Source organism: Taurulus bubalis (genome assembly GCF_910589615.1).
Source record: "Taurulus bubalis genome assembly, chromosome: 11".
NCBI lineage: Eukaryota > Metazoa > Chordata > Actinopteri > Perciformes > Cottidae > Taurulus > Taurulus bubalis.
Window position 1 is genome coordinate 10,323,409 of NC_136599.1, and position 22,778 is coordinate 10,346,186.

At 38.5% G+C, this 22,778-nt stretch overlaps 3 protein-coding genes across 3 annotated transcripts; 2 read left to right on the forward strand and 1 right to left on the reverse strand.

Annotated features, from left to right (window-relative positions):
* Positions 1 to 206: 206 nt before the first annotated feature.
* On the reverse strand, positions 207 to 6,505 carry LOC306743970 (trypsin-3; the record flags this gene model as incomplete). Its single annotated transcript, XM_079226530.1, has 5 exons — positions 207 to 374; positions 1,649 to 1,915; positions 2,903 to 3,044; positions 4,118 to 4,277; positions 6,451 to 6,505. The coding sequence occupies 5 exons, from the start codon at positions 6,503 to 6,505 to the stop codon at positions 207 to 209; spliced, it is 792 nt and encodes a 263-aa protein (XP_079082656.1).
* Positions 6,506 to 12,211: 5,706 nt separating this feature from the next.
* On the forward strand, positions 12,212 to 14,864 carry LOC306743971 (trypsin; the record flags this gene model as incomplete). The annotated part of the gene is made up of 5 exons (XM_079226531.1): positions 12,212 to 12,266; positions 12,479 to 12,632; positions 12,771 to 12,909; positions 12,988 to 13,242; positions 14,248 to 14,864. 5 exons carry the CDS (start codon positions 12,212 to 12,214, stop codon positions 14,395 to 14,397), a joined length of 753 nt encoding a protein of 250 aa, XP_079082657.1. The 3' UTR covers positions 14,398 to 14,864.
* A 1,686-nt stretch (positions 14,865 to 16,550) lies between these two features.
* On the forward strand, positions 16,551 to 21,738 carry pink1 (PTEN induced kinase 1; the record flags this gene model as incomplete). Its single annotated transcript, XM_079225643.1, has 8 exons — positions 16,551 to 16,907; positions 17,654 to 17,917; positions 18,034 to 18,137; positions 18,241 to 18,426; positions 18,974 to 19,137; positions 19,242 to 19,369; positions 19,869 to 20,099; positions 20,431 to 21,738. The coding sequence occupies 8 exons, from the start codon at positions 16,551 to 16,553 to the stop codon at positions 20,713 to 20,715; spliced, it is 1,719 nt and encodes a 572-aa protein (XP_079081769.1). The 3' UTR covers positions 20,716 to 21,738.
* Positions 21,739 to 22,778: the final 1,040 nt, after the last annotated feature.

Here is a 22,778-nt window from a genome sequence, read left to right on the forward strand (position 1 = left end):
AGCGGCTAGCTTTTCATATTTAGTGTTCAAATATGACACTGGTATCAATCTTCTAGTCTATAGGCAAGAAAATGGAAAAAAAAACATGTATGTTCCAAAACGTGGACAAATGGCAAAAACACAACATCTTAAATCAAAGAACTGATTGAAATGAAGAAGTTAAAGTTTTCATTTAGTGCATTGTTTTCTCTCATTAGCATCATATTTTAATCCTTGTTGCACCTGTAGTAGCTAAATATGGTGTTGTCTATCCACCTGCGGAACTTGGACACAGCAGTGTAGACTCCAGGAAACTGGGCCTCAGCACATCCTTTCCCCCACGACACCAAGCCATAGACCCGGCCCTCACATACAAGTGGACCCCCAGAGTCCCCCTGAAACAGCAGCAAAGAAAGGGACTTTAGAGATTACTTATATGTTCCTGAACAAGAAACCTAAAGGATAGGTCTGCTGATATTCTATATTTTTCTTATTGATACAAGATCTGTGGAGAGACAAAAACCAACACTGAGTTAATCCTACTTGCAACTATTGTCTGTGTAGCAACACGTATAAATAGCTTATTCCACGTGCCATAGAGCTCCATTGTTGTCCAATTGATACACTGGGTGATATGTTCTTTCATTTCCATGAACGGGTACTGTAGTTTATTTTGACTGAACACACGTACACCATACTGCTGCCGTAAACATTCAATATATTTATAACATTTCACCACAGCTGATAGTCCCCAACATATGCCCAATTGTCTCCTGTTGAGTCACGCCTGCTAAAAATGACAGTTCCCAGATCTTTAAGGTTTTCAAAAAACAAATGCAATACATATTTTAAACCAGTGTTGAAAAAATGAATCACACCATTTAGGCTACTTCAGTGAAAGTAGAAATGCCAGTGTAAAAATACTTGAGTACAAGTAGAAGTTGTGCATTCCAAATGTTACAAAAGTAAAAGATTAAGAAGTATTAGTAGTGAAATATTTTTGAAGTATTAAAAGTGCTCACTATGCAGACAAATTATTCAGTAGCCTGGTCTCTTAAAATACATTTTCCCATATCACGAAACTGCATTGTTGATTACGTTTCGAGGTAAACATAATTGGATTATATTTGTTGTTGATATTTTGTAAAACAAATACCATTCTGATCAAAGCCCTTGGAGAGGAGGTTGGGGTGGATGGATGGGCCAAACAAGGACACAAGTCCTTGTCAATGTTGCCCTATTTCAACGTTACTTCAAACATTATGTACGTAGGTGGCCGAATTATGATAACAAACCTTACTATTTCAAGCCAAACCATGATCTTCAACGTTTCATTATTGTTTTTTGGTTTAAATTCACAATGTAAACCACATGTTTAATACCGTGAACCTAATGCAGAAGAAAATATGTTTCCCTCGAAACTAAATTGAGAATGCAGTGACGTGTATGGGAACTTCATTTCTTAGTTGAAAGAGTTTGTCAATGTTGTGCTACATTATTGGATTATTATTAGCAATGCATTAATGTAAAGCAGCCTGTTATGCTGCAGCTGGTTGACGTGGGACTAACTTCTTCATTCATTATATGCTGAGGGGAAGATCTAGTGTAGAAAACTGCAATCTCCAAATGGTGCCCTATCCACACACTGAGTAAAACTAGGCCATCGTACCTGACAGGCATCCTTTCCACCAGTACTGAAACCAGCACACAGCATGTTTTCTGTGATGCTGCCGTCAAAAGACTCACTGCTGTTGCACTGTTCTGTGGAGATGATGGGCAGCAAGACGGTGCGGAGGGTGGAGGGGATCTGGCCTCCACTGGCGCTGGTGTATCCCCATCCTGACACTCGACACATTCGGCCCACTGGTACGGTGGCCCCATGCCGGGGCAGCAGAGCGATGGAGACGTATCTGTTCAGATAGACCGGGGCCCTCAGCTGGAGAGATGGAGAACAGTTTGATCAGTAAACAGACAGAGTAATACACTCCTTTTAAGCTCCGAAGGACCTATATAGGTGCTTTTTTAGATATTTTAGTTAAACTGTTTAAAGCATTACAATAATCATGAACAAATATATTGATTCTACACATCAAATTAAACAAGAGAACCTGGGCTACAATAATTAGTCAGCCATTTCAACACAACTCAAAATAATTATTAAAATATCATAGTTATAATTTTGTCATGAGTCAGCCCACTCTGCATGTTTCCGGAACTAGTAACCCGTAGCTTGGTGCTATCAGAAAAAGACAAATAGCAAAAAGCAAGACATCACCGAGATATGAACCAAAGAACACAGTAACATAAATCGCTGAGTCAGCAAATTTTGAAACTTTAAAAAAAAAATGTTTTTAAGTGCATTTCCCCCAGTAAATCCACACTGATACAAGTTTATTGAACACCATAAGTCATATGCAAGTGAAATATAAGGTTTACATGTTAAAATGTCACAGATGCGCGAAAATATGCGCAAATGTGCCGAAATGCAAATTTTGGAAACCTCGCCTGAATTCTCTCTGTACTTTACCTCTCTGACTTTGTTCTGCTTCACTTTTTCAAGTGAAAACATTGCAGAGAGACTGTTCACATATTGTGCTATGATTTGGGAGAGCCTCAGGGCTTAGTGAAGCATCATTTCAAGGAGATAATCATCCTGAAAGTGCTTTTTTTAATATGCCTTCCCGGTAACTTCTATTTCTGTGTTTCAATCTTTATTTACTCTTAGCCAGCAACATATATACTAATATTATTCACATCTGATCAAAAGCTCACAAGGGTTGCCTTTATTATAGCACCAAAAGTATTCAAATAGCCCTTGTGGTTGCAGAGATACACCCTTTTTAGTTTGGGTATGCTATTTCGAGCAGAATCCTAAAAAATGCCATCGAGCTTAACGGGTTAAGAATACACCGATAGTTTGTACCTTTATAAGCATGATGTCATTGTTGGTGGTGATGGTGTTGTACTCAGGGTGGGGAAACAAGAGTTGAGGAAGCATTTCTTGCTCCGTGCCTTCATAGATGGTTCGAGAGTAGTCTCCAGCTACTATCATCATTTGGTTTACTCTGCAGAAATAAAAAGTTATAGTCACCAAGTTGTAACGGTTAAATGGTTCTTCAAGGAATAGTTTAACATTTTGAGATCTATCTACAATACAGAGCCTTTCTCAACAGTATGTCTTCAGTGTGTCTCACTTCATATGTTTAGGGTCCCCGCTTTTATTTTATTTTTTATATCCAAAGTTGTTGTTTATTCAACATTTATGTTTTAACAGCTTGAAAACAAAACTTGCTTATGCAAATTAGTAATGAATAAATGTATTTTTTAGTGAGACAGAGAGAGTTGCTCCTTGCCATGTCATTCCACATATATATATATATATATATATATATATATATATATATATATATATATATATATATATATATATACATACATATATATATATATATATATATATATATATACATACATATATATATATATATATATATATATATATACATACATATATATATATATATATATATATATATATATATATATATATATATATATATATATATATATATGTTTATGATGTATGAAATGGTGTCTCAGAAATGGTGTCTCAGCACTACTAGGGTTTTTGTGGAAAGAAAGAGGCCAACACTGATAATCCACTTATCTCATTTAACAAAAAGCCAATGTCAGTGTGCTGTTGCTGTTGTAACCCTAGAGTCCGGCTTAAACACCGAACATTGTCCTAATGATTGCTTCCTCACAAGCCAAACTCTTTGTAAATGGAAGAGGGCCTTGAGGCCGTCATATGCTTGCATCAGATTCCCGTACCACAGACCTCCATTGTTACAGGTGCGCTTGTATCACTTTCATGAACTTTCTCTCAGTCTCGATAACTTGCTGAATTGCCTATTTGATATGGCTCGAAATAACTGGATTATCTCATGACACCTTGAATACAAACATTGACACACAGACACACGTCAAGTTGAGGTCATCGTATGTCAGTAAGCCTATTGTTGTTGCGTACAACTTTCTTACAAAATTCGAGCACACGGTTTTACCACAATATTATCCTAAGGGTTACATAGCTTTTATATTCAGCAGATGTAGATAAAAAGAAGAAAGATTAGCTCACCCAATGTTACAGTGTGCTGCTGTGATTACCCAGAACTTATTTATCAAGGAGCCCCCACATAAGTGCTGACCTTGTGTTGTCTGTATCGACACAATGTACTTGATTGCATGTGGAACTGGTGAATATCCTCCTACTATACGTCCCCGTATCACCTCTTGACCTGCAACACACGCACAGAGGGAAATAAATAACAGCTTAGATGGGGTTTAGAGAGAAACACAGACACAGTCCAGAGGGAGCGAACAGAGTTGAAACATTATTACTGCAGCTGCAGCATCAGCAAGAACAATAAAGAGAACACCGGCTGACTTCAGTGCAGAGATGCTCCTGGCTTAGCAGATCAATGAAAAACAATCTCAGCTCTGTGGTGCATTGATTCACAGTAAAGGATTTGTCGGACCATCATTATCTATCGGTTGTTAACACAGTGGTTTGGATCCTGCTGTAAAAAGCAGTGTTGTAAAGCAGCTAAGTACATTTACTCAAGTCAAGTGCTGTACATATTTGAGGTACAGATGATTTACTCTTTTTTCATTCGGAGGATATTGCTGTACTTTTAACACACTCTCAATGGTTACATTTGACTCTTTTTAGGCCAAGGATTCACTATTATTACGCAATCAGAATTTAAAGCCTGGCATTAAAGAGCAGGCTTGGGCACAACGGACCTTAACTGAATAAATTAAACATGAACAGTCCAAACTGTTGAGACTTGGGGGGACGTTGGGGCACAGTAAAGTCCAGGCCCTGAGAACTGTAAACATCTGAAACTTTCTGTCAAAAGCTCAAAGTGTACATCACAGCGACTTAGAGTCATCTCAGACACAGAAATGCCATCAGCAATGAAACAATTCCCTCTCATTAGAGATATTGACTCCAAGCTATAATTAGCAGCAGTGATACATGTCAAGAGAAAAATGGTAACTCTATCTATTTAGTATACATGGAATGGTTTGGGTGGGAGATACACATATATACATGAGCATTGGAAAGCGTTATGTAATAACTTTGAAACTGAACCTTGAACAATGTGTCTCCTAATGTATGTAATGTGAGCTGAATCAAATCGATTTTTGGTTGCTGCACACATTGCTAAACTGCGTGGTTGCAAGTCAACTGTATTGTAAGCTTACTGCTTATGTAGTTCGCTGCCATTAGTCCAGATACAATTTTTTTCCATCCTCAGCCAGTATTGTCTGTTGTGAAATAGCCCGGTTATCCTGCAGACCCATTCAAGATGTTTTTCAGGTGTTTCCTTTCACATTTTATCTTTGTGACGTAATTGCCAGGCACAAAAGGAGGTCGTGGCCACAATGACTTATTGTTGTTGTGCTGTTCACCTTCATCTGCTGTTCCTGAGGTTTCAAATTATATTGGTGAATAAGTACACTTTGACTGACCTTTTGATTTAGAAAGATCTTTATCTAGAAAGGTATCTTTTATGCACAGAATAACATTGTGCATGTTCCAGGAAGTTTTTTAGGAACATAGCTTTTTAGTAGATTGTGTGGAGCTTGGAGATAGAGGAAATTAAATGCACCAAGAAACTGGGCCGCTGCAGCAATGACTCAGCATTGATACAGGTTGAGTCACCAGATGAGCAGGCATGCCGCCCCATAATGTATATGTTACAGGAATTTGGACTTTTACTGATAATACTTTAGAAGTTTAAACTGAAACTTTAAAAATGAAAAAGGAAGATGAGCAATTTCTGCAATCAGGCTTATGGACAGTTTATATATTTTAATCAGTGTTATTAATAAAGACTTCACAAAGGCGAGCCTAGCTGGATCTCCTCAATAATATCACAAAGAAAATGAGGCTGTGTCCTTTTTGGAACTGGAAATATTCTTTTCAATTATTATAATTATAATTTCATAGTACAATTTATGTCATTTCAGCCATCCTCCTGTTACTCTGTCAGGGGGTGGGGGCAGATGCCCAGATCAAAATGGCTCACACTTTTGTGTCAAAAGAGGGAGCATCAGGACTGCCAATGTCACAGCTAAAAGGTATCACAGCTTTCTTTGTTTATTTTGCAGGGACAATGCACACCAATCAACAGTAAAACTGTAAGTGAGCCAGAGAGGCTAATTTTCATCTGCTGTCCCTGGCCAGATTTTTGGAAGGCAGCTCACTCGTTGGTGTAAAAGTCAACTTTGAAAACATTGATACAAGGGATGCCAATTACTTAATAGAAACACATACAGCCCATTTACAGTAAATGCAGATTTAGTATATGAAGCCCAAACTGTCATTTTTGAGTATGCATCCCAACGTTCCTGTCGCTGTAACCCAGAGGCTGCAAATTTGAGATAAAGAAGCGTACTTACAGTTTACAGACAGGACTTCAAACAGGATACAAAGCACTAAAGATGACATGTTCATGGTGAGACAATAGGGAGAGCGGTCGACTCTCAGAGTGAGGAATCACCTGTGTACTGCTGGTTTAAACTTAACGTGAGGCCACACACCCGCACTCTCGGGTTTCTTAGAGTTCCATAGTTCCTATTTCCGTTTCCATGGTCACCTCCCTTGTCCTTGACCGATTCATAATTGAAGATTCCACAGTACGGCCCGTGTCTCAACTCTTCCATGACTTACTCAAGCTGCCCTACACTTCTTCATCATTGTTTATTTAATCACCCAGTTGACTGGAAGCCCATTTAAGGTCACACAAAAGGTGAAGCTTTAACTGTGGTTCTTGTGTTGCCAGATGTGTATCTGATGTTGTAGCCCTGTCAGCTATGTCCAATATTTGACAGATTGCAGTTTGTGAGTGAAGTTCAGGACATGGATCAAATGGGCTGCTATCCCCCTAACTGAAAGGGGATACAGGGTCTCTGTAGCTTTTCATTTCTGCACCGTTTCCTCCGATTTATTTCTTCAGGAAGGATTAATGAGGGTTTTGACAGATGAAAAGCAGCAACGGCTTTTGTATCCGATCACATTGAGCCAGCGCTGCTGCTCCACACCTATTCTAGGGCTGGCTGTCATTAAAAATCGAGCAGAGCTCAGGCAGGTATTGTCACTGATACAATCCCTCTGTGGAGTTCCTGACCTCAGCTGGCTAATAGCCCTCTCTGTCGGCCTCTGTGCTACTGATGGCTGTGCGCTCACATCCCCATAGTGCTGACCACTGCCTTTTTCCCGGCAAGATCCCCTCTTCCGTCCAAGTGCTGTCATCATGGCACATGGCTGCCAGCGCTCTCACATTCAACCGGCAGTCTAGCTTAGATTGTATTACATCCGTTAGACTCGACAGAGGTTATAAATAAAGCTCATCCTAGATGATTTTAAATGAGCTTGAAGATGGCAGTTAGTCGGTGTAGTTTTTAATTACTAAAAAAGACAACAAGAAAAATAGCGTAAAAGATAACTAATTCCGGACTCTGACTAAATGTTTCACTGGCAAGGAGACATATAGATCCAGAGATACTCTTGGTTTACAGTCTTGAATGAGGTGACGCTGATGTGGTATCAGTGTACCAGTCCTCACTTCTCCTCAGCACCAATAACTGTGCTGTGTATACAGTATATATATATATATATATATATATATATATATATATATATATATATATATATATATATATATATATGTAATTTGTCTCGTTCTCTAAATACTGGGTGCTATACAGTAATACAGTAAATGCTAATTTAATAAACAAAAAAACATTTAAACTACTTTGATCATTTTGAGGACTTCTTTATCGTCTTTCAAGGGAATCCTCATGCATTGAAAATATATATCGAGATAATGTGAGAAACAATTACTAAATTGACAGTAACAAGCACATACTAATAACGCAGCTTTGTCAGTGCTCCTTGGTGTCTGACAGCAACGCAACTGACATGTTATAAAGTGTGAGATAGTCCACACAGAGTAGGCGGGAGGGGTGCTCCTTTAAAACTTAAGACATGTCTTAGCTAGTCGACCTAAAATCTATAGAACTAGAAGACTTTTATTGAGTAAATTGGTTGCTTGAAAACATCTGTAGTTCCGTTCAATCCAAAGCCCTCAACTAGGTAAACGGGAAATCACATCACAAGCTATAATATAACATCTAAAAATAAGTTGTTTTTATTATTATTATTTTATTCTATCCGATCATTACCTTAGAAATACTCCCTCATTTGGATACTAATAAATACAAAGGAAACGTGTTGTTGCTTTACATAACTCAGTGGAATGTGTTATGGATATAGTCGGTGAACTGTATGCCTCTCTTCTTCCATTTCCGTTGTCTTGGTTTTATGTATTGTATGTGTCCTAACGTGTGATATTGTTTTTATGTAGAACGGCTTGTGCTGCCGTATTGACTCCCCGGAAGAAGAGATCTTGTATCTCAACATGACCTTATTGGCTAAATAAAGAATAAATATGTTTTATGTAGAACTAGATATAAAGGCACTAACTAGAAATAACTATACTGGGTTTTTGGCTTGTTTTGGTTCCTGGTAAACACTTTAAAATAATTTCCACCTGGAACCATTACAGAGGGTTTTATCTAGAACCGCATAGAATAATGTGTGAAAGTTTTCACCCAGAGACCCCTAGTGGGATGCACCACTGGATAACCCTCCTATGATGGACTGGCTTCACCCAGAAACTCTTCACTCACTAAGGAAGCTAACAAGAAGCCCCTCAAGGGATTCTTCCAAGAACACCATTTTATTTTATGTCACATGCCACTGATCTTTCTCCACCCTAGCCATGTTTTTTGTCTAACAGATTATGGGAGTGACAGACAACATACTTTAACCTCATGAGGCACGTAAAGGGAGTCGGGAAACCCACAACAATCGCGGTTCACACATTTTTTGGGATCATTATTAAACAGGATCATCGTCAGGTCAGATATATCAGCCACACCTTCACCGATCATATATTGGCTACGTAAAAAGACCTAGCTGAGGAGGATGCCTCCTGATATCGCATGTGTCTGTCACCTCCCTTCAGAGGCCCTCTGGCAGGAGGAGGAGACCGACACGGAGCACACCAGAAGGACTACGTATCCCACCTTCTCACCTGGGATTTCCTCTAGATCTTCCAGGAAGAAATGGGCAACGTGGCTCTTTCTGGGTACATCCTGTTTATACCGTGTGGAGCTTCCTCATTCTGTGACCCCAACTAGATGAATAACATGCAGAATAGAATTACCCAAATTATGTTTTAAATCACAAGTAATTACAACAGAGGTACCAGACCTATCTGATCAAGCATTCAGGGACAATTTTTGGGTATAGTACAATAGTGGTACAATGCTGTGTGAATTGTTGGCGCGATTTTAATGGAGAGAACTGAATGTACGACCAGAGCGTAATCTGAGTGCCAAAACGGAACTATTCTTAGAATTTTCTAAATGTAATTCATATCTTTTACCTGGTTTTGGTCTGTTTCAATGTGGTGTTCTATGTGGACATTATCCTTATCACAGCCAATCACAAGATACATTAATGTCGTTAATGCAACTTTTTAAAGTACACTATTAAATTGAGATGTTGTGTGTTAATTTGTAAATGAGACACATGTTTGCATATAAACATAAAATTAACTACAAAACCCAAAGTGTACTGCTGCTCAGGTTTCTAAGTTCATCGACACATTTAATTGTTTCACTGTGATTCTTAATAAAACAACTACATTCACTACATCAATCAAATGAATACAAGCAAAGTTAACCTTTCTCTTGTGCTAGGTTTAGGTTTTAGGTTTTTAAATGCATACAAGAACCACATAAATGTGTTTATTGCATCAAGGCTGTTTGACTTTGTCAGGAACCTCTATTTCAACAAAATAAAACAAAAACTTTTTTTCAGCTAAATTATAAAATGCTCTGGTTGAAATTATGACCTTTGTGTTGTTAGGGTCGGTTTCGACCCAGTTATAAAAAGAAGATTTGCTTGATTGGTTGTTGTTTGCTTAACCTTGCAAATCTATATTTTGTATTATGACTTGTTCTGTTTTTCATTTTGTGTTTGTATTAAAGTTGCTGAAAAAAATACTTTTTAGAATTTTCTTGAAGTAAATATACATGGGTGGAAATTGACCCGTAACACCATAGATGTCACTATAGTTAATAATATTAAAATATAAAAAACATTTTCTTTATTGAAATCTAGCGGTATACTGACAAAGTCCCAGAGGCCCACACCAACAATATTGAAACATACAACAATATTGTCATGGATAAGGAAGCCTAACAAGGTAACCAAGAGATGAGGAACAAATTGGATGATAGATAATTGTTTTTAGTGTATTTTACAGCTGATTTAAGACATGGGTCAAAACCGACCCGTTAACATAAGAGATGGTAATGGGAAGCTAACACAAGAGAAAAGTTAATGGCATCAACAAGATCATAACATTTATTCTGTTCATAATATGGTGATGACCGTCTAGATGCGTTCCCATCTCAAATACCTTCATATCCCAAGGTGCAAGCGGAAAACTAGATCTTCAGAGTCATAATGCAGCTTTGTCACGTTGTAGGTCACCTTCATTGTTGCAGCGTGAGATGGTAACAGTACAAAACAAGACGAAAAGATAATTTCAACAAAAGATTTGGACAAGGATACAAATCCTCTATAAAAGGCAACTGGAGAGCACTGAGGAGTTAGACATTCTCTGAAGGTTGCTGTGTTTGGGCTCACAGGTATGTAGAAGTTGATTCTAATCTTTAATAGTTAATACCCTCTATTACCAATTTATTTTGTGGAATAAATGTTAAAATTGTATTACCATTTATATCTAGTTCAGTGGTTCTTAAATGGAGGGTATGGGGGATAAAAAAAAAAACTATTTAAAATTAGCATCTGTTCAAAAATCCTTTAAAACCAGTAATTTTATATATATTCAATAAAATAAAAGTGTAAGTTCATCAGCTGAATTTGAGATCTTATATATTAAATCCGACCCTGATGGCACAATGCTTTGTACTATATATTTCACAGGTTGAGAACCTGTCTATCTAGTTTAAAAAAAAATCATGGTGACTTAGAGTAGAATAGATCAGTAGTAATTATTGAGCCACTGATTTCAGAAAAAGGTTATGATATTCTGTAACTTATAGCAAAACGTTTTCATCTACAAAATGCATTAAGTGTCATACATAGTCTAATGCAGTGATTGTCAACCACAGTGTGCCGTGAGAGATCGTCAGGTGTGCCGTGGGAAAATGTCCAATTTAACTTAATTGATCCAAAAAAAAAATATTTAGTAGCCACAAAAGATTTTCCATTGTTGAGCGTCTGAGCCTGCAATATAGTGGTTGGCAGAGTAATATAGAACAGGTCTGCACCTTGTTCTGCTATTAAACAAACTAAACGGCCGTATGTTATTGATCTTATCTATAAGACAGCTTGTCATTTCTGAGTTCCGCAGACAGGTGAGCACACAGCGGACAGAGAGTGGCGAAAAATATGTCGCGTGCTTTTCACAATGGGATTTGCTGCTGATGCTATCACTATTTTAAGCTATGAGCTCTCACTTTCAAAGCCCAACAGTTAATGTATTTGCAGGTCAAGACAAACATCCAACAGGCTGCAGCCTGGAGCTCCATAAATGACGTTTCTGACTTCGCATATCGAGAGGCTGTGGAGCTATTTAGTATAAATAAATAATATTAGTAGTAAATAAATATTAGTTATTTTTTGCATAACTTTATTTTAATTTTTCTCACGAAGTGACAACACTTTTTTTTTGTCTGATGGAGCAATCTGGTTTACTTGAATCACTGAATACTCCATGCCAGTAGGTAGCCCAATAATGACCGACCATATATGCTGTATTATGTTACAATGTGACATTTTGTAACTTTTTGGGTTGTTGTTGTGCCGCGGGATTTTTTTTATTGTAGAAAATGTGCCACGGCTCAAAAAAGGTTGAAAAACACTGGTCTAATGAGCAATCAACTGGAAGGGGAAAAGGAAGCAAAGTTGTACATGTGCCCCTACAAACAACTTGTTTCTTTTATTTAACACAATTGGATTTGATCAGGATTGTCAAAGTACTTACATTAATTGGCTCTCATACACTGTGTATAATGTGCTTGTAAAAATGTTTCAGCATTACAGATGATAAGTAAAAACATGGCTCTGCTGCGAAGCTCTACTGTGCTGTTGTTTTTGGCAGTCTCTGTGTCAGGTAAGTTGCTCAATCACAACATGTTCATCCTTGAGTGTATAATAAAAGGTATGAAAACCTGCTCAAGATGTAGAACCTTATGTTAAAAGTGCCATTTACAGAACACTGATTGGCATCAGGGTGAAAAAACAGAAATGTTAGCCTATCAAGAGTAATGGAAATACAGAAACAAGAAAAAGAACTCACAGGGAACCTGTTCTCACTGTCTTCAGAGATATTTGCACTGAGGATCATTGGGGGGCATGAGGTCAAGGCCTACTCTATCAAATATCAGGTCTCCTTGCAGACCAAGGATGGACAACACTACTGTGGAGGAACCCTGTTGCACCTTCAATGGGTGCTCTCTGCTGCCCACTGCTGGAGACCGTGAGTACTGACACCAGACAGTTACAGGGACACACTGATGTTTTGAAATCTTGACATGAATTGAAAATGGCATTTTACTGTATTTTACATTTAATGGGTCGGTACTGAATTTACCTTACATCTATTTTTGGACATTAGGAGCAGTCAGATGAAGCTGGTGCTAAGTGAACACAACCTGGAAGTGAAAGAAGGATTTGAACAAGTCTTTGGTGTATCACGGATATATTCCAACAACTTTCAGTACAAGTCATTCGACAACGACATCATACTCATCAAGGCAAGCATATAAGAGCCAGTCTGAAACTCTGGGGCTCTTGACAGCATATATAAGCCTAAACTTTTATTTGCGTTACAGCTGGATAGACCAGCAAAGGAGAATCAAAATATCCAGCCAGCTGATCTGCCAGATGTGAACACTCGTCTAGGTCCCAGTGACTTCTGCACAGTCAGCGGCTGGGGTGTGACACAGATTTACAATAGCTACCTCTCACCTGTGCTACGTTCTGTGGATGTGCAACTAATGCCTTTATGCTATTATTATTACTGGGGGATGATCACCCCAAACATGTTGTGTGCTGGATCTCGAAGGGGTGGCAAAGATTCCTGCCAGGTACAGCATTTTCTTTCTGTTGCATGGTCTGTGCATTGGGCTTTTGTTTTAAATGCTTTCACCTTTGCCAAATAATGTTGGATAATGTTGTCTTGCATACTAAATATTATTTTATTATAATTATGTATTAGATTAGGAGGATTTCAAATGTGTTGCTGTTGAGCTTGAGAAAGTTAGCTTGCATCCAGGTCTTCATATCTGTGGAGTGGGTGGTGGTGATGGATTTGGTGACGATGTAGAGCTGGGTGTCATCATTGTAGCAGTGGAAATGGATTCATTCAGTCATTTATCTATTTCACTACATTTATTTGACAGATTTAATTACTTTGCAGATTCACATTATTTACACACAATATAATCAACACATGTATTTTTAAACATTAAGCTTCATATAAATAAATCCCCCCTACATTTACCAGCTGCTACATTAAAGTGATGAAGACATTAATGCATCGGTAATCATAGTTCAATAATATAATACATATTATTCTGAAAGAATAATTTTACTTTTAGTACTTTAAGTATATATGATGGTGATACTTCTGTCCTGTCTGAAAACTATGGCAACAGTGCTGACAGAGCTAACAGTGTTAACATGTGGTGGGTGGGTGCTACACTGTTATCAGCGGTAACCGCCGTATGAGCGCAGTGCAGTGCGACGGCCATTAGCTAACCAGTGGGACTCACAAACAGGGACTCGGCTTAACCGGCTACAGAAACAAAACTCAGAGAAGATCAGATCACAACACAAACAGATAGAATGGGACGCCATTCCCTGCTAAGTACGTGATTACTCCACTATATCTTTACATTGCAAATAATTGTTTGCCGCTATATTAATGTTCTCATTGTTGTATAGAGAACCTTTAAGTCAAATATTTCTACCACCACTGGTGTGTAGTGCATGTTATCACTACTTCATTATTGCTTGTATCCTATTTCAATAACTATTTCAGTTTAATTTGAGTTTGTTCATCATCTCTAATTTGTTTTTGTAATCCACAGGGGGACTCTGGTGGTCCTCTTATTTGCAATGGCAAATTGGAGGGCATTGTTTCGTGGGGTATCAGCTGCGCAAACCCATACTTCCCTGGAGTCTACACCAAAGTGAGGAACTACGTCCACTGGATCAAGTGGATTATCAATACAAACTAATGCACAGTTGCCACAGTCCATTTTAAAACAAACAGCTGATTCACAACATTGTGTCAATGGCCTATTTCTTCACAAATTGCTCTCTTTGTGTTTAGTACTAATTGTCAATTTTACACACTTAGTTTAATTGAAATTCATAATGTTAGGATATGCTATATAGAGCCATGGTTATCAGTCATCTCTAGATTTGTCCAGGTTTTTCCGAGTTTCCTGGAAAAGTGTTGATAGTTCATTGATTTTCATTTGTCCATTGTTCTGATAGAGAAATAAGATACATAAATGAACCCCTTGTTATTATTATCATTATTGTTATTATTATTATTATTATTGTAGAAGTTGTAGTACATATGTTAAAGCAGTATAGAGCTGGGCAATATGGTTCAAATTAATGATAATATTGAATTAATACCCAGCCTAATTTATTAAAATATATTTAATATATACAATACATACCAAAGTCCCTGGTTCTTTCCTAAAGTTACTAAAAGTACTGAATAAATGAGTAAAGCCTACAAAGTGACATTAAAGATGAGTTGTTTCTCTAAGTTGTTTGTCACTTGGTAGTGATGTGAGTTGCTAATAAGTCAACACCAATGTCATGGGAATACAGAAGTATATTTTGAAAGGACAATATGCACATTGTCATGTCATCCTGACACGTTTAAAACTAATGTAAGAGGGGCAAAGGTACCTAGAACGTCGATCTCCGATGCCAAGGGGCATTGACCAACCGTCTGCAAGAGGTGGGTGTGAGAATCTGTTGACCCCAATGACATCACCTCTTTTAGTCAATAATTCTCAGTTGGTATCCCTGACTTTTAATCCAAATGTGTCCCAGTGTTGTATTGTGAATCCTACTACTTTTAAAGACCGGCCCTGTAACTTTCAAGTGCTAGGATTGGCAGTGCATCTGGTTGGAAAACATGGACGCCCGCAGGAAACCGGTGTTTGTATGGCAAGGCCCAATCCCAATCTAGACACTCATGGTTTAGGGCTGTTCCACTGTCCAATCGTCGAATGTTTGAGGGTTCTTTGCAGACATTTTAAACCCTTTATGAACACTTCCCTCAAGTCTGCATTTCTGCAGACTTTGCGTAATTTACCCACAACTCATAGCATTCATGACATTACTAGTGGAAGTCGGAGATGGGTGGTCAGCCTGGCCAATTCAATTTTCACAGAAACATTAAGGATTAAAGATGGTAAATGAAAACACATGAAAGCAGACCAATGCAAGCAGAGACTATGTTACACAACTGCTTTATTCATCAATCATTTATTTTCATTTTGTTATGAAAATAGATGTGTTGACAATTATGTCTCATCTCGTATGGCAACAGCCTGGAAGACATTCAAATCAAGGGGTAAACATTATCAAATGAATACACATAATTGTACATAACGTGTTATGACGTTGTCAATGTAACATTATATGTTGCAGCAAAGTGCTGTCCCATTATTTACAACATTTTCAAGCCCTAACCCTCCTCTCACACTGAACAATTTACCAGGTGACATTCAGAGTTTAAGAATTTAGGGGGGACATTGGGATTGGGCCCATGTCTCTGAGCTTCACACGCATCTACAGAGGACGTGATTAACACTGTGTCATGAGCGAGAAACGAGCTATAAAGTAAACATCTATGAGCAACTAATCCTTTGGGTAAATATAAAAAAAAAAATCTAATGCAAGCGTTTCATGGATCTGCAGGAATCCTGTCAAAAGAGACGCGAGGAGTAGGCTAGTACTAATACTTACAAAGAAGCACAAATCAAACGAATGGAAATAACGAATGTCAGCTACAACGTTGTTAATCTACATTGAACAACACAAAAACTATAATACTACGTAAAGTAAAAAATAATAATACCAAAAGGTAATTCACCGCCGTTTAAGTGTTTTTATGTTGGCAAATTCGAGTTAAATTGGAACTTGAACGACTATTAAATTGCAGTTCTCCGTGTTTCGTTTTTTTTCCAATTGACCTACAAAAATACGTCATCCCTGCATCACGCTATTTACCTCGCCTGTCATTCTCGCGCATGCTCAGTAACAGCTGTTGTGTTTACCATAACACTGTCCTTGCATGAAGGTTCCCGAGATGACGACTGCCTGATACAAGCGTGGTGGACAGCTTTTTTGTGTGTAAATTATGTCTGTGAAACACGCTATCAGCCGGGGGCTCGAGTTGGGCCGCTCGGTCTTCCAGCTGGGTCTCCTCAAGTCGGGCGGCCGATTGGCAGCAAAGCTCCGAGCGGACCGTTTCCGTGTCGGGCCGTCGGGCCGCGCCGTTCAGCCTCAAGCTTTCCTGCCGTCCCGGTACCGCTACTACCGCACCTCTCTGAGGGGCCTGGCCGCGCAGCTCCAGTCCGCCGGCTTCAGGAGGAGGTTTGGCGGCGGGTCCCCGCGGAACAGGGCCGTGTTTCTGGCTTTCGGTCTCGGCGTGGGGCTTATCGAGCAACAGCTCGAGGACGACAGGAAGAGTGCGGCGACATGTGACGAGATCCAGGTATGGTGTCTCCTTAAAGTGTGCTTATTAAGTAACTCTAACGTAGTTGTTGGGTACTTTTAACGTTCATTTAGTATTTTCTACTACTACTAATCTACTACAGTTAACTGACAACTGCCATATTTACTATTTATTTTCTTGCTGATTGAGATTGTACATACAGAACACAAGACCAAATGTAACATAGTATACATTGCTATAAATTATATTTCTCAACAAAGGAGATAAATGCACTATTTCAGCGTTGTGGGAATAATAATACAACAATATAATGTGTAATAGGACATTATATATCCTTAAGAATATTCTCTACAGACATTTTAGTATAATTACATGCGTTTACACTGTTGTATTACTTGTTACTTTATTGAAGGATTAGAGTAGTTTCCCCACAAGTTGTGTATTGTGACTTATCAAAAGTTTTATTGAGACTTAATACTCAATAAAAGTTGCCCACCTGCTCTGCAGTAACTACTGTTTTTACTACTACTACTACTACTACTTCTATTACTATTACTGGCACTACTATTACTACTACTAGTGTGATGCTTTTTAAGTCATTGCCAGTTGATGTGGTTAAGTTTGTAAAAGCCTACACCTTATTATGTGTTCAGACATATTTCTAGGGTTTAAGATCCAAACACTTTATTGGACTGAAAAAAGAAAATGTTTCATCCTTACTTGGCAATGTTTCAAAACTTAATTATACATATGAATTATTACAAAATGTTTCTCCCCATTTGCAGGCGGTGTTCAGGAAGAAAAGATTCCAGAGACCATTCGAACCATTCACCTCTGGATATAAACTGGAGGATTACATTATTGGGAATCAGATTGGGAAAGGCTCCAATGCCGCCGTGTACGAGGCTGCAGCTCGGTTTGCACCTCAGGAGAGTAACAACAAGTGCTCCATGATTCAACTGGAGGAAGAGGAAGAGACGACTCGATCTCTGACATGCTGCTCGCTTAGAAAGTTCCCTATGGCTGTCAAGATGATGTGGAACTTTGGGGTCAGTATTCTAAAATATTCCACTCTTTCCCCCACAATGTTAGATGTTAGTCCAGTGACACGGTTGATGGGGACAAATCAATACTGACAGCTATTTTTGATGCCATTTGTTTGCAGGCAGGGTCATCAAGTGAGGCGATATTAAAATCCATGTCACAGGAGCTGGTGCCTGCAGGCCCCCTGGCCCTAAAGCAGGAGAAAGAAGAAATCACTCTGGATGGGTACGTGTTACACTTTCAGTGCTTTTATCAGCCATTCCTAGTCCTGCAGTCCTGAACAGGGTGTCGGAACGATGCTGAACTGCTGTGATATCTCTACATGCAGACATTTTGGGGAACTCCTGCCCAAAAGAGTGTCGGCACACCCTAATGTGATCAGAGTGTACCGGGCTTTCACAGCGGACGTCCCATTGCTACCAGGTGCCCAAGAAGAGTATCCAGCTGTGCTGCCAGCCAGGCTTAACCCTGATGGTCTTGGCAACAATCGCACTCTTTTCCTCATCATGAAGAAGTAAGACATGCCGTATTTCACCTTTCTTACAATGATTTAAAAACAATCAGTCAATCATGCCGTGAGCAGTCGTGATCTAATGTCATGCTGCACATGGTGCGAGTAGTTTTCCTCACAAAAGCAGGGCACAGTAAATAGTTTTAGCTTGCTGAGAAGTTGTTGGTGAAGTCTGTCACCTGTCCAACAGCTCTCTGTGGGGGCTACTTCCTGTTGTTCTGTAATATTTAAACCTGATCACTTCACCATTGTCAAAAGATGCACACTACAGTAGTCTTGCTATAAATATGCATTTTTGATCAGCAATACCTGACAGTGCTAACCATGCTGACATATGTTGATTTTTCTTGTGACTGCTTCACAATAAAAGCAACCTTGCGTGTTAGCAGTTGAAAGATGAGGATATGTTCGTGACTATTGTTAATAATATGCAAATAGTGGCTTTTATTTCAAGAAAATTTTAAGAATTACAGTTGTAAGAGGTGTATACAAGAAAACTTGAGGAATCCAGTTCAGTAGGACTAATATGCTGTCTTCTTCTGTGCTATAGCTACCCCTTCACACTGCGACAGTACCTGGAAGTGTCCACACCAGGCCGCAGGCAGGGCTCTCTGATGGTGCTGCAGCTCCTCGAGGGCGTTGACCACCTGTGCAGACAGGGTGTTGCTCACAGGGATCTCAAATCAGACAACGTGCTGTTGGAGTTTGACTCAGGTTAGATCGATATTAATTCAGTAAGAGAACAATCCAGACATCAATTAAAGATCTGATTCCATCAGTTCTATGTACAAATGTCAATTGATTTTGCATTTATGCAGACGGATGCCCTCGCTTGGTGATTACTGACTTTGGCTGCTGCCTGGCCCAGAGTGACTCTAATCTACAGCTGCCATTCAACAGCATATGGGTCAACAGAGGAGGGAATGCCTCCCTAATGGCCCCTGAGGTAGGCATAAGTAGTTTTTGATAGACCCTTTTACAGTTTGCAAACAATGGTGATGTAGGGTGGAGAGCAATAGCTTGTCGAGCTATGCAAGGGCATTAAACACCAAATGGTTTTAATTAAATGGTTAAAGCTTGCTTGCTCATCTGTATGGTTCGGGGGGGAAACCCCAACATGCGCACTCATATTTTTGGTGATACGTCTGAAAAAGGGTCTATTTTGATCGCCAACAGTTGCCGAGCAGCCTCATATTTATTCCTTTACAACTTAAACTTGTTCAAATTGTAATAAAGAAAAGGAGCATTATCAGTTGTAGATGAAAACAAGCAACACATATCTAAACATGCATGTCTAAACGCACAAATGTATAATATTTTTTTGAACGTACAAAAGGAATATACATATGACAAGTTTGACACATCAAGAAAAACAGCCAATTGTACAATTTTACAATGCATTACAGTTAATCGTAATATTACGATCATGATGTGTCTGCCCAAAGGTGGTCACTGCAGTTCCAGGGTGTGGTGTGGTGATTGACTACAGCAAGGCGGATGCCTGGGCAGTGGGTGCCATCTCCTATGAGATATTCGGCCAGCCTAACCCATTCTATCGAGCAGTGAGACTGGAAAGCAGGAACTACCAGGAGGAGCAGCTTCCTCCTCTGCCTTCCGATGTTCCAGCTGATGTGCAGTTAATCATCCGATTCCTCCTCAGGAGGAGCCCTAGCAAGGTAATATGTTATATATATATATATATATATATATATATATATATATATATATATATATATATATATATATATATATATATATATATATATATATATATATATATATATATATATATATATATATATATATATATATTACACACAGGCCTCTTTTGACTGTCAATGTGGTTGAAATCCACTCTGTAACTCATGCCAATTTATTTTATGTTTGCTGGAAAGTCTGTATGAAAAAAAGGAATGAAAATCTTCATATTTAACAACCAAATCCTATTCAAATAGTTAATGTACAGCCCTGCTACAATACTTATGTATGTTAATTATCACTCTGCAGCGCCCCAGTGCCCGTGTGGCAGCTAACATGCTACATCTTAGCCTCTGGGGACGGAAGGTCCTAGCCAACCAGGACAGCGTTGGCATGAGGAAGCTGGCTGATTGGCTGCTGTGCCAGTCGGCTGTTGTTCTCCTGAAGGGCTGCAGTGGACCGAGTGGTAACATGGTGGAGGCGGAGCTTCAGAGGAGCTTCCTGTCCAACCTGGACCTGGAGGACCTGCGCACCGCTGTGGGCTTCGTCCTGTATGGGCGAGAGCAGCATCAGGCCTGTGTTCTGTCAGCATAGATCCACTCCCACTCATTCAGACACACAGTTTAGGAGACATTGATGTGAATTGACCGGGAGCCTCAAGTTAAAACTTGCTTTGATTTTCACTTACACATCGTTGTATGTGATATTTATAGTCTTAGCCTTTTAAATCTAATGTCTGTTATGGCAAACTCCACTGACACTGTACTCTTTACACTGTAGCACGTCATCTATGACTGTCAGTGTATTCCAGCAGTTATTGTGAATTTTCAAATGGTTAATTCACCCCTTAACTTGTGTTGTCTATAGCTGCTCAAATTTCTCCTCTTCATTTCCTAGAATTGTGTTGGGGAAAGGACTTGTATCTCCTGTATCTTTTCTATGATTATTTTGAGCACCAAACAACTACATTGGCACAGGGATGCAAGGTACCAATGGCTGCTAGTATTTCTTTTATGAGAGTGAATATTTTCTTTTATAAGTACTAATGCACTTTAGATATTTGCTCAGAAAGACCCCAAGCTACAGTTGTTGTTCCCTGTGTGTTTGATTAAAATTGGTCTCTGTAGAGGTTTCGGACTGATAAATGCATGAAAGAACACCCCAACATGTTGCTACATATTTATTGCAATGATAATGGTAGTAGGCATGGATTGTGCAGATTATTGACCGAGTTCAAGGATGGAATTTTGTTTTGTTTTAGTTCCTGTGGTTTGCACTTTATGTCCATGTTTGCTCTTGCTCCAAGCCATTATTATGGTTTACTGGTGGTTTGTTTGTTGCCAACGTATTACTGTGTATATTCCAGTAAATTACATAGAAATAATGATGGTTTGAAGAATGTTTTACACTACCCTTTACACTTAACAATGATTGTTCTCAAAACAAAACACAGCAAGCCGACACATTTGGCATCATACCAGGCATAATAACAATTATTATCATGTTGGCAATATGCGCACTTCTAAATTGTGTGTACATTTTCATACGAGAGATTGTGAAAAATATTTTAGATACATGTAGATTGTTCAGATGTTTCAGAATAAAAGACATATGAATGGATTGTGAAAATATTTGTTCTTGTTTCTTCATCTCTGCAACTCAATTGACTTTAGATACATTTATTAATTGTGGCTAAACAATAAAATGTTTTAGCAACAGATAGGGGGGAACACCGGTCATCTGGAAAAGAGAAGCAATAGCTAAAATATGTTGACGTGTTTTTAACTACAAATATAGCACATGTAATGTTAAGATTAAATGTAATTTAAGTATCTAGTTTCCGTATCGTTAAGTATTTCCAAGTGAATTGGGATCGGCAGGCGGATTATAACATTGGGGAGAATTTGATTGAATCATACTATACTGTTGTGAGCTCGCTAACATTGTCTTGGCTCTGTAAAGTCTCCAGCTCTGTGCCAGTAAAAGTTGCAGATTGATGGATGGATGTCAAATAATTTGTTAAACTTGGTTGGTAGATTACGTGAGCACACATACAGCTGGTCATATTGTTTTATAGGTGGAAAAGTGATTATAGTGTTAAATTGGTGCATAAAATGACAGGATGCAATTTAAAAAGGGTTGAAAAGGCATTCATCTTCACTAAAAGTAGAACTCAAACACTGTACTGCAAAAAACTTGGCATGCAATATACTACAGTGATTATTTTGCAGCACAGCTATTTCTCAAATTTAAATCTACAATTGTTCTCATTGGATGACATCCAAAATTATAGAATTAAGTATTTCAAGATTATGAAGGACACATAATCTGCAACTAATCTTTTTTTCGTCAGTATTCACACAAGTATTCAGTAAAAAGACGGTTAAAAAAAACAACACAAAACAAGTTTACTTTCCAGAAACTTTATTTAGGACAGAGCCAAACTGACATTGTAATGGCCTAAGACTCTGAACATACACATGCTGGTAATGAATAGACAATAGACACTTTGGAATGGGCTTAGGAACAAATTAAATAATTTGTTTAATGTTTAGCTGGTGTTTATATATATATATATATATATATATATATATATATATATATATGTATATGTATATATATATATATATATATATACGTATATATATATATGTATA